Below are 12926 nucleotides of genomic sequence, written 5' to 3'. Positions count from 1 at the left end.
AAGCAGCTTCCGGCCCCACTTTTTATTTTTTTATTTAAAACGCGATGGTAACTGCTAGCTGTCAATTCCTCTTTAATGTTTTTTTACTGTGAGTTAAAGATACTGCACGAGTCAAATAGTGCCGGAGTCAACCAAACGGTTTTTTAGAACCTACTACATCTCATTCATTCCTCCGGTCGATTATCATGTCTTTCTCGAAAGGAATAAGATGTAACTCATAGCATTTTTAGACGCATTAATTGGCCCGATGTCTATGTAATTTACTCTGTTTTATTTTTTTTTTTATAAAACGTGTCGTCTCATCTTTTTTTATCATATAAAATTTAATGCGCTTCAACTATTATGATAAATTATTTTAATTTATTTAATTTATTTTATTTAGCTGGATTAAATAATAATCTCAATTTCTTAGTTTTTAAATTTGCATTGTCAAATGGCTGTCTTTTACCTCTAGTGTTCACTAATAAGCCTAATTCAAATAATTGAGGTGTTAGATTTATAAATCCACAACTGTAACAATATGATTATATCATAATATCTCTGCAAGATAAAAATATATCATATAATATTTACCAAAATGATAATTAATTTAAGTTTCATAGTTTATTGCAAACAAATTTAAAGACTTGTATGATACATTAATTAAAATAATTTACCTAGATATTTTTTTTTTGAAGAGATTTACCTAGATATCTTTTAAGATACATTTATATATTCGGAGTTATTATTTGTTTGAATATATGTTTTGAAAGAGAGAAATAAATTTAGATTTTTTTCCAAATTATATATGTACTTGCCTAAAAATAAAGCAGAGTGCTGTTTAAAGTAAAAACTTTAACATGTTTGTAACATTTATATATATATATATATATATATATATATATATATATATATATATATATATATATATATATATATATACACACACGTTTCTTTTAATCTGTAAATTATAATATGTTTTTTAACTTCTTCAGTTTTTTTTTTCTTTTTATAGAAAAAATTGAATCTCTTCTTATTCTCAACTCAAGGGATCAATTTAATAATTATATTACTCATTTTGTATATCCCAAGCAGCGGAGTTAAAAATAGCAACTCCGTTAAAAAAGCGCGTTTCGTGGAGCCCACATGGTTTCTTTGTTAAGCCCAACGATTCCGTCTATCTTTTTAATCCACGGTTAGTTATGGGCTCCACTAGTGGGTCCCATAGTCACGCACTGACATAGTCCCACCTCTTTCCAGCCCTCACCATTCATTATAAGTACGACACCAGCAGGCGACCTCCTTTGCCCTTTTGGCAAACATTGCTCCAGATACTTCTCTTGACGGATTCTCTAATTCAAATAATTAAACTAACTGCTCTCTCTTTTTCACTCTTAACCATAATCAACTCCTCTTAATTCTCTCTTCACGAAACTTTCTAACCTGCTTGATCTCTGTTTGTTTCTCGGCAAACCGTCGGAAAATTGATTTCATTTTCCGTGTTCTTATATTTCATTGCTGTTGCGTTTTTTTCTTTTGTTTTTAGCTTTTTTTTTTTTTTTTTTCTCCAAAGCTTTTCCTCTGTTTGAGATCTATCCATCTACCAAAATTCGAAGGTAGGTTATTTACATTTACATATTAGGAACAGAATTTGCGGTTGATTTTTTTTCGCGGTTAATTTTGAAGTTTTCCCGGTTAGTTAACGGTTCAAATCTTTTCTTTAAAGAATTCGTTCCGATTGTAATTGTAGGATGATGGCTCATTTCCACAACGATGACCTCGAATATGTCGGCGATGATTATTATGACGTTGTTGATTTTGAAGATAATCCTTTCGGCGAACCAGAAGTCCAAAGAGATGCTGATTTGGATTCAGTAGACTCGGATTTCGAAGACGATTTCGAATTGGTATATTATCGTACTGTTACAATGACAGATTCGTTCGTTCATTGTTATCGGATAATAGTTGTTAATGATAATGTTTTTTGGGTTTCAGAACAAGTCAAAGAACGATACCTCAGCATTTGAGGCTAGAAATGGGAAGGATATACAAGGAATTCCTTGGGAGAGGCTTAATTTTACTAGAGATAAGTACCGCGAGACTAGATTAAAGCAGTATAAGAACTATGAGAGCCTCTCCCTTTCTCGCGAGGAGCTCGACAAGGTTAGCTTTTGAGTTGTTATAGTTTAATTGAAGTTTCAGCTATACGATATCTAGTCTAAAATGCTTGAGTTGCCTTGTTCCAGAGATTTTACTTTCACTTTATGTTTGGAGATTTTCTGTCCCGTGGAATTATCGCTAAATATATATTCTGTTGATAGGAGTGCTTACAAGTAGAGAAGGGAAAGACCTTTTACGATTTCCAGTTCAACACAAGGATTGTCAAATCCACAATTGTGCATTTTCAGGTAGAGACTTATGCCTCTTCGACAAGATTTCTTTGAATGGTTTCAATTATCATCCTCAAAAAATTTTTTTGCATCCATTTACAGTCACTTGATCTCTGTTGTTTTTACGTTCAAATTTTCAATTATCTTCTTGGCTCTGAAAATCTATTTTCAGCAGAATTCCCTCTCCTAGCTCTCTCTCTCTCTCTCTCTCTCTCTCTCTCTCTTATTGCTATTATTCTTTCCTCTTTTTTTGGTCTGTACTTGTGTCAATTTTACTGTACTCTTTTCATGCATGAGACGCACCATAAATCTCGGGTTTACTGGAAGCTAATTGAATGCCTTAGCATGAGAAATATATATTCTTGTTGCAAAAGCCCTTCATACACGTAGATCTGTTGTCCAATAGAAGCTGAATTAGATTACGTGTCGGAACCATGCTAAACGCTTTCTTTGTAAGAAACTACAAAGCGTTGCTTAGCAGTCTGAGTCCTACTGCCACATATCGTTTTTCTGATTTTCTCTAACATATTGTTTGAACTCCTATTACGCACATATTATTAGTCTTTAGTTTTGCAGGTCTTGTAATTTTGTTATAATCCATTTATGGATATCTTTATATGTGATTCTAGCTCTGTGCTGAACTTATTGAAGGTATGATGTCTAAAATTGATTTCTTATTATACGTTTAAATTATCTGAAATAGATTTAATATATGAACAACTGACTTAAGTTTTCCAGATTAAATTATGGTCTGGTGAGGCCATTATACAAATTTCTTCAGTCCTGCAAGCTGCTGAATTAAATCTTTCCAGACGTGAACACATATTTCTTGGGGATTGACTTCGTTTATCATTAAACTTCTTAACTCTTGACAGACTTTTGGCTTTTCGACTTCTACTTCACTTTTCATTCCTTGAAATTTTATGGCGTTCTCAACTTAACCGCACAAAGTGGGGGTTGTGTTTACTAAATCATTTTCATGCAGATTTGGAAGAATTCTTTATATGCACGGTTAACATTTTCTCAAATTGAATTATTAATGTTATAGAGCAATATCCTAAATATTTAGCAAATAGGTTCTTATGACAGCATATCTGATTCCAAGTTACAGATATTGATACATGACAACCATGATATGAGTGAAATTTCTGATTTTGCAATCTGGTTTTTAAGAAGTAACTAGGAATTTTAAAGTATTTGTCAAGAGACTTTTGTTAAACCACAGATGTGTGTGTGTGTGTGTGTGTGTGTCGTGTGTGTGTACTAGAGCACGTATAACATGCCCACAGACAAACTGTTTGTAGAGACTTGTTGAGTTCTATATGCATGAAGCTTTGAGATGATTTTCAGAGATCAAGCTAAAGTTAAATGTTATATGGAGACTAAAAAAATATAAAATCATGGTGTTTAGCTAAAATATAATTGACAAATATACTGTCATCTCATGCATGTTTAATTGTTTTTGCATCGTTCACTATGAACTACTAATCCTGATGTATGTTTGGATGTAACATCAGAAAGTGAAGCTGCAGTCTACTGGCTTGTTATTTATCTTTGTGCATGTGATGTCAATTTGGCTGTATATTCTTTCAATTAAATGTTGAATCTATTATATGGCTTTAACCCATCTATGGCATTTAGGATTGCTATTGCTCTTTATTTCAGCCGTTTAAGCAGGGTGGAAGTAATGTCTGAGAAGCAGGCGCAATTAAGGATGCGTTTTTTATATGGTATGGTAGGAAAATATCTGAGCATTTATGACGCCTCTATCCCAATCAATTTGTCATTCTCAAGAGGCGTTTAACACAAATTATGCATTACCACATGCTGCTGATCCATCATATGCATCTACAGCTGTTCTGATTGTGTTCTTTTCCATGTTTAATTTTATGGATTTGCTTTCCTTTTCTGTTGATTTATTAGTTCATGTCATCATGTTGGTCATCCAACCTTTAATGATTGTTATTTTCCAGTTTGTTCTTTTAATCTTTTTTTGAGTGCATTTGTCATGTCTGGAACTCACGATGAAAACTTAATTTCGACAGTAGGATGCTGATAATTAAGTTTTTGACTAGCCCATCTCTTGAGAAAATTTGTGAATGGAAGGAAAATGTCGCTTCTAATTCTTTTTTTAGGGTATTAATATGGAGAGATACTTTTAGTTCTATTGTTTGGGATGCATCTAATGCCTTAATATTTTCTAATAGTGCATGGAGATTGTGTTTTTTGTTTTTTTTTTTCTTTTTTTATTTTTTTTTTTTAGTTTTGTCCGTTTCCCACTTTCCCTTTCCTGTTGAAAGGGACGGTCTCAATTGCATCTCCTAATTTTTAGGGACCTTTTATCTTCATTTGGAAGTTTGATACTTTATCTCTTGGTGTTTAGATGATTTCTTCTGAGTGATGTATAAATTTTAACTTTTGAGTATGTTGTTTAGGCTGTTGAATTAGTTATTAATGTTCTTGCCCATATGGTTTTACTTGCACTTTTCAGTTGAGGAATCTGCTATGGGCAACATCCAAGCATGATGTGTACCTCATGCAAAATTACTCAGTTATGCATTGGTCGTCATTGCTGCGTAGAGGCAAAGAAGTCCTCAATGTGGCTAAACCAATTGTTCCAACCCTGGTATGAATCTTTGGTCTCATCACTGAGCATGATCTTCATTGTTTGATATTGCACTTGTTTCTTTTCTGAAAAAAATTATATTTTTATCCTGAATGCAGAAATGCCCGGGGTTGTTGTCTCAGCCACTATCCAGAGTGCAAATAAGTACTATGGCTGTCAAAGAGGACTTAATAGTTGCAGGAGGTTTTCAAGGAGAGCTTATTTGCAAGGTATCTTGGTGGCTAGATGTATGCCCGCGTTAATGAATATTGAATGTTTTATTGTTCTCGTTTTCTAATATAGTATCATACTTGATCAGCATTTGAATCAACCTGGAGTTCAATTCTGCACGAAAGTAACAACAGGTGAAAATGCTATTACAAATGCAGTGGACATTTACCATAACCAAAGGTAAGAGGTCTATTCAGATAATAAACTGTGAAATCATTCATCTCTTCTTTAAGACAGACAATTAAACTTTCTACTTCTGCAGTGGCTCAGTGAGGATTTTGACTGCGAACAATGATACCCTTGTTAGAGTTTTTGATGCCGAAAGTTTTGCTTGCCTAAATCGTCTCTCCTTTGATTGGTCTGTGAATGTGAGTGCTCTCTGTAATGAACAGTTCTTGCGAATTGACTATGAATTTATGTTTGTCATATATTTGCAATTCTGCACACTTATATTGGTGGTTAAATTATTCTTCTCAGAACACCTCCGCCAGCCCAGATGGTAAATTACTTGCTGTCCTTGGTGACAGTACAGAGTGCTTAATGGCCGATGCTCATTCTGGGAAGATAACTGGTAGCCTGAAGGGACATTTGGATTATTCTTTTGCATCGGCTTGGCACCCTAATGGACAAATTTTGGCTACAGGGAATCAAGATACTACATGTAGGCTATGGGACATTAGGAATACATCCAAGTCCCTGGCTGTGTTGAAAGGAAACATGGGTGCAATTAGAGCACTAAGGTTTACTTCAGATGGCCAGTTCTTGGCTATGGCGGAACCTGCAGACTTTGTTCACATCTTTGATACAGAATCTGGGTATGTCAAGTGCCAGGAGATCGACCTATTTGGGGAAATTGCCGGCATATCCTTTAGCCCAGATACAGAAGCCCTCTTTGTTGGGGTCGCTGACCGTACTTACGGTAGCTTGTTAGAGTTTAACAGGAAACATTATGAGAGGTATTTGGACTCCATATTCTAGTTAAAGATGCCCAAACTTGAAGCAACCTTGTGGATGTGTATACGACTTACAGGTTCTTTGTTTTAAGGTTGTTCGAAGCTTAAGCTTAAGCTTTTTTCTTAGATTTCCCCCCTTTTATTCTATCTGGTGTTCCAATATTTTGGCTGTATAGAGCAGTGTGCTTAGGTATTGGTGGCATGTGTCCTTGAGGAGCTAGTTTTGTGAAGGGTTAATTTTTTGAAGCTGGCAGAAAAGGAAGATAAGATAAATTTTTGTATTTTTTTTGTAAGGCAGTTGAGGTGGTTGTCTGTGTGTATATAATATATAATGTGTCGGATTTTTATTATAATTTACAAGTAAGGATGACGAAGTCACCTGCTCCGTTGGACCTGATCTGGTGGGGCGGATAAAATCTGCTTCCTATTGAGGGTGGGAATGAGTTTTAAACATAAAATTCGATATGCCCTATAACTCTCCTTTTAATTTGCTCTTTTAAATTTATGTTTATTAAAAGTGTTTTAACCAAATTCGATGTGGAGCGAGCGAGTCATGGGGATAGAATATATTTAATTTGCGGTGCGGGTATTGTCATTAAAAGGTCTACTTAGACTGCCTGCCATTCCTATTTTTTAGTTATTGATTATTTTTTTTATATGTAGTATGGCATCTAAATTTTTACTTTAATTTGTAAAAATTTTCATATTCAAGTATTTTAGTTTGTAAAAAAAGTTATTAGTAGTTTGTCTCTAATTTCATCTAACAGCCACATTGGCTCGTCTTCCTTTATTCATGTATTTTTATCCTTTTCCCTCTTTTCGGCAATGGTCATTCAATATCTCATCATTGCTTGGCATGAGCATTCAGAGAGCCGAGAGGGAGATTTGTAATCTGTGGGTCATGCATCTCGTGTGCTTGTAATTTACTGTCTTAGATTATTGAAAGACTGATCAATCCAAAGATGTTCAATCAAATACTACATTGCTATTCCGCGTGAAATACGTAAAATGGGTTTATCCAACTTTCTGTCCTTTTGCTTTCACGTCTTAAAGACGAACCTTTGGGCGTTTCAGCACATAACCTATTAATCACTTTCCCGAGTCGGTCAGGTTTCTTTGGCACTAATTAGCTTCTTTGACCATTTTTATCTCAAAACTTACCTCGACTCTGCTTATCATAAAATGATTTTTTTTTCTTTTTTTTTTTTTAATCCCTTGTTCACTTGCAATTTATCTTTACCAGATAAGATAAAATAAATGAATACAAAAATAATTATTTATTTATAATATCACTTCACTACAACATTACATTTTGAAGCCAGATGTGATTAATTTCACAAAAATAAAAAATAAAAATAAAAACACTATAAAAAATATGGAAGACCTGTTGAGAACACAGTTTTGCTTCCAACAAAGCAGATTTGTTAAAAAAGTTATTCTTAAGGGAATTACACCTCCAAGCTATAATCAAAAGAAAAAAAAAAAAAGAAAAGAGATTACTTTCAGAAAGACTAAAATAAAATGAAGCACTAGAAAATTCATTTGTGAATCTATAGTACATAAAACTAATCCTAATATTATCTTTATTCGTTAAAAGAAACTCCCAGAAAGCAATTAGACTGTCATGGCACCATATAAAGGAAAATAATGTTAGCATGATAAATAGAAATGGTAGATGTACAGCAATTTCTTTCACTCAAAGTACCAAATGAGACTTCGATACTCTTCAACTTGGGATTTACTTTCCTCCATTCAAACTGTTAAAACAGAGTCCAATTCCAAACCAGCGGGAAACATGGAATATTAAAAACGGTATAAGTTCCCAATTCCATACGACATTGAAATGTCACCAAATTAAATTCGTAAGATATATGAACATAAATAGATTCGAGAATCTGTCATGAAAAATGACCCAACAACGTGTCAAGTAGCAGTGCCATAACAAGAACAAGTAACTGCAAAAGTGTGTGAATTAACATCTGGTTGTCTATGTGTCTTGTTGGTCCCATGAAACTTTAATGAAGTTCCCTCATGACATTGAAAAGGTTAGTTGGAACACAACATTGTCCATCTTCAAAGAACTCCAAACTACTTTCTCAACAAAAACAAACGCGGCAATATTTGGTTGTTTGTTTTCGGACGAGTCAAATTCAAATCCACATGCACTAAAAACGAGTAAAACCTACCAAAACTGATACTATTTTCCTTTTTCAATGAAAATTAAGTTGAAATACATTTTTCTTCTTTTCTTCTTTAATTTTAATCCCTTTTATTTTAATTGAGCATGCTTTTTGCAAATAGTATAGTTAGTACTTGTTTGTAATCTATAAGTGCAAAATGTATTATTTTCATTACCATAATATTGACACTGAGCAAGTCATTTTAAAGTTGTGCATGAGTACAATATAGTGTGATTAAAGGGAAAGGGGAAGAACGAGTGAGGTAAAAAAGTGAAAAAATTTACTTATTGAAAGGTCAAAAACTTATATATTCTGCTGTTCAAATTTTTTATAGTGTTCGTTAATATTGCGTTTGAAATAGCTTTTAGAGGTTAAGGTAGTATTCTATAAAAAAATTATCCAGATAATGTTTAGTTGTTACCGTTTTATATAAAGCTACTCAAACAGCTATAGCTAAATGCTATTAATACAATTAACAACTATCAAAATAATTGATTTTTTCCAATATGCCCTAAAAGAAAAAAAAAAAAAAAAAAAAGTTAAGATGAAATAAAAGGAAATATTCACAATCCCAAGTCCAAGACCTAAATTTCAGAAGATTAGGAATTCTGATTGAGCCCAATCCAAAGGCCTTGTAATATAATCACATGAGTCAGAGTGTAGTTGGGCTGAAATTAGAGAAACCAGAGTTCAAACAATACCGTAACATGGCCCCAAAATACTGCAGCCCTTTTGACAAATACCTAAGAGCTCCACCAACTGAACTCCACAGTTAAAAGGGATGTGCCTAATTATTATAATTACAAACCCTAAAATTCTTGAGGATAAATCCGTTACATTAGGCAATGTATTTGATGCAGAAAATGCTTTGTTCTGGTTGAAATTCATCCGCAAATTGTACATAAATGGTTGATGATTGCTTAATTATTTTGTACTCAATTATTGAAGAGCTTAATTATTATGGTTATGGTTTATGAAGCTCTTGTGTCGGTATTTGAACAAAATTATTTGGAAAATGATGGATTGACATTTGAGCCACAATTAAGAATTACACACCTGAAATTCCTCAACGTGTTTACACTTGGAATTTCATGTTCAAAATGGAGTTTAGTTGGCAAGTCTATGTTGGGTAGACATTGGACAAGAAAGACAAACATTTATACAAAGGTAAACAAAAACCCTAAGGCAAGGCATTCTTGATCTTGCTCTCTTTTCTGCAACATTCCAACAAATTTTCAATACTTTATATTTTACTTTTTCCTTATTTCAATTTCACTTCAGAAAGTTTTTCAATTTGTGTTACCCTTTTTTCTTTGTTTTTTTATAAATTATAAATTCCCTTTACGAGTAGGTAAATTCAATAAGAAAACATGTAAATTTCAAGAAAGAAAATTCAGTAAATTGGAAAAAGAAAAAGAAAGAAAGCAGAAACCATGGAAAGTGCATTTGATGGAAGAAGAGGAACATGAAGCTCATGTGAAGTGTCGTGAAAAAGTTAAATTTGTATTTCCCCACAAAATGAAGAAAAATCTATGGCAATAAAGACATCAAACTACCCTGAAAATGACTGCCTTTCTAAATGTCTAAAATTTACTTCACACCGAGAAATTAATGCACATTTCTGCTGAATGTTCAATCTTTACTTTTTCATCACTTTGACCAAAACCAAACTTTGCTTTTGTGGTTCATAAATCTTACCCTACTTATGCTCTTCTTCTATAATGCAAATTTTCTAATTTTGATTTTGTAATATATAACTATTTATTTATCCCAATAATTTAATTTCAATCATTTTATTTGGCCAATCAACGAAATGCAAAATGAGGTCTAAGGAATTGAAGCATGGCTGTAGAACAAGTCTACACACGAGTTGCACGTGGCTTTATCAATGGCAATCAAAATTGTATAAAGCCTTTTTTGTTTAGTTTCAAATACCAATCTGATAATCAAAATGTTTGCTTTATAATCATAAAGTTAAAAGGTAGGAGAATATAGATTAAGACATTATAATTAATTTGCATATTTTATACGCGATAAATCTTCATTAATTATACAAAAATTTTTTAATTAATTATTTAATTTTGAATATATTTGAATTTTCATTTATGATAAAAATAAAGATTAGAACAAAAATAGTATAATGATTATTTTCATTTTTGATCTTGATTTTTTTTTTTTTTTAGTTAAAAGATTATTTCATTTTAAAGATCAACTGATCGTCAAATTTTATATAAAAATAAGTTATTGAATTAAAAAGTGTGTTATTGTTTTTAATGTTATGGTTTTAGCGGCTATTCTATTCAACGAAAAGGCAACTTATAAGCCGGCAATAGCACGCAAGGAAGGAACAGGCGATATCCAATGCCCATTCCATTAGGTAAGGAAATTGTCAAATTGATGTTGATATCACGTGGATTTCACGTGACTATGAGCTTGATTCTACTGTGCCGCTGTAGACTGCTCTCAAGCTAAGGAAATGGACACGTGGAGTCGCGGTAGAGGTTGCTGAATTCAAAAGAAAACGGCCGCGTGACACTGAAACAGCTCAGTCTGACTCTGACCAAAACTGCGTGTAAAAAAAACTTTCAAAAAGTTGAGGTGGGTCCCACTCTTTAACCTTCTAGACCTTTTTCGCTTCGTCCTTACGTTTCTGTCGGCCAATTTGTCCACACTCGCGCCAGAAACATTAATTTCTCTTTCTCTTTTCGTTTTTTTTTTTTTTTTTTCTTTTCTCCAAATGTTCTAAAATTAGAGCATTGAACCATTGATTTTTTTAAGTTGGTAAAATTGAGGCTCGAAATTAAAATTGATTCATTTGATTTTGATTTAATTCAAGTACCGGTTCTAATTTTAACAATTTCAATAAATTTTTGTTTACTCCCAGTGAAATTGAAACACTTAGGTTGATTTTAGTCTAGAGTTTTTCTATATTGATAGCTTATTTTGCTAGTATTTAATAAATTTTTAAAAAATTAATATTAACCGTCAACTTCAATTTTAATTAATTTTTTAAAAAAAGTATAGAAAATTTATTCATTATGAGAACTCAAATTATCAATAACTTGTTTTTATAAAATTTTGTTTTCAAGTTTTAATAAGATTCTTATGTGTTGACTAAAAGGATTTTTTTTTTTTTTTGAAGTTTATTTGGCTGTGACTGTGATCTTAATAAACAGTTAATTTAACCCTTAGACATAATTAAAATTCTGAAGATGAAATGCTGACGTTAGTGGCATAGCTAAGTGGATGGAATTGAGATTGAAATTTTTTTTTAACTAAAATTGAAAATTATTTTTTAAAGAAAATGCTTTCATTGAAAAATATTTTTCAAAGTAATTTATTTTTTTGTTGTTTGATTGTATTATTAAAAATTAATTTAAAATATTAGAAATTTTAATTTATAAATTATAATAATATTTAGAATTATATAAATTTTATACTTTAAAAATGTATTATTAAATATAAGAAATTACATAAAAATTAAGTATATTGTTGATAGTGGTAAGTAGCGGTGGTTACTAGTAAATTAATAAATGTGCATTTATAATATCATAATAAATTTATTAAAATTGTGAAAATATTTTTCTTTTTGAAATTTAAAAGTAATTTATCTTTAAAATGATTTAATTTTTTGTTTCACTATGAAAATGTTTTCATTGATTAGGTTTTCTAAATACTCCGGATACCAAAAAGATCTAACAATATATATTATTTTAAAAAACAAACGGGTAAAAAAAAAAGGGAAATATATTCCTTCACAATATTGCAACTAAAAAGTTTATTTTGGTCAACTAAAAAGAGCCAATTATTTTGAAAGGGATCGCGAGGAAGGTGCAATGAAACTGCAAACCCCATAATTTCATAAATGCTCCTTTGCTACTATTTGTTTTTTTTTTATTATTATTATTATTATTACCTTCTTTGCGATTATATTATACTAGTCCTTAGGCTTACCAAAGAGCCGGAGACAATTTCTCTTTTCAATTATATAAGCAAGTAAGTAATCTTCCTTATGGATCAATTCAATACAATTTCAAAATTATGGCCCGATACAGATTGTACCTGGAGCATCCGCAGCACGTGTGTTCGGGCCTGGGTCTTCACCGACACAACCCGAGATTCATTCTAGGATTCTCTCTTCTCACTTCCCCAATTTTGGTGAACCAACGCTCCATGTGCTTCATTTGGTCATTCACTCTTTATCCCCCGACTAATAAATCCCACCCAATTCCTTTGAAGAATAAATAAATCCCACGCTATTATGTGGAGCGTGGTGCTCAAACAAAACTCTCTATTCAAATAAACCATGGTGTAGACCTTGTATTAAAACTGATTACATTTGCTCAATTCACTCGAAAATAACCGGGCATGCGAATCAGCACTATTAGACAGTCGAGAGTGGGTCAAGACTGTGAAATTGACTGCGAAAAGTCCAAGATGCTCTCTCCACACTCCACCTACTGGCGCCGCAATTAAAGTGCTCATTCCACTCGCACCGCATCTGCGCCGATTTCTACGCGGTAACTAAACCCCGGTCCATCAAAAATTAACCACGGTCAAGTTAGATTCATGCACCTCTATATGCGCT

General features: G+C 32.4%; 1 protein-coding gene across 3 annotated transcripts; it reads left to right on the top strand.

Annotated features, from left to right (window-relative positions):
* Nucleotides 1-1272: 1272 nt before the first annotated feature.
* LOC105650457 (Transducin/WD40 repeat-like superfamily protein) lies at nt 1273-6645 on the top strand. Of its 3 annotated transcripts, XM_012237366.4 has the most exons (9): nt 1273-1595; nt 1730-1886; nt 1975-2142; nt 2301-2387; nt 4861-4995; nt 5094-5204; nt 5294-5385; nt 5468-5573; nt 5683-6645. In XM_012237366.4, exons 2-9 carry the CDS (start codon nt 1731-1733, stop codon nt 6181-6183), a joined length of 1356 nt encoding a protein of 451 aa, XP_012092756.1. In that variant the 5' UTR covers nt 1273-1595; nt 1730; the 3' UTR covers nt 6184-6645. The 3 variants fall into 3 exon arrangements, with proteins under 3 accessions (XP_012092756.1, XP_020541443.1, XP_020541444.1); XM_020685784.2 differs by lacking the exons at nt 1273-1595; nt 1730-1886; nt 1975-2142 and adding an exon at nt 4035-4099 and having other exon boundaries at nt 2323-2387; XM_020685785.3 differs by lacking the exons at nt 1273-1595; nt 1730-1886; nt 1975-2142; nt 2301-2387 and adding an exon at nt 2424-4099.
* The last annotated feature ends 6281 nt before the right edge of the window (nt 6646-12926 follow it).

The sequence above is a fragment of the Jatropha curcas genome, chromosome 9 (assembly GCF_041381405.1).
Source record: "Jatropha curcas cultivar XTBG-Jc1 chromosome 9, XTBG_Jcur_1.0, whole genome shotgun sequence".
Taxonomy (NCBI): domain Eukaryota; kingdom Viridiplantae; phylum Streptophyta; class Magnoliopsida; order Malpighiales; family Euphorbiaceae; genus Jatropha; species Jatropha curcas.
The sequence above is the reverse complement of the archived record's forward strand: the minus strand, read 5'-3'. Positions and strand labels throughout refer to the sequence as shown.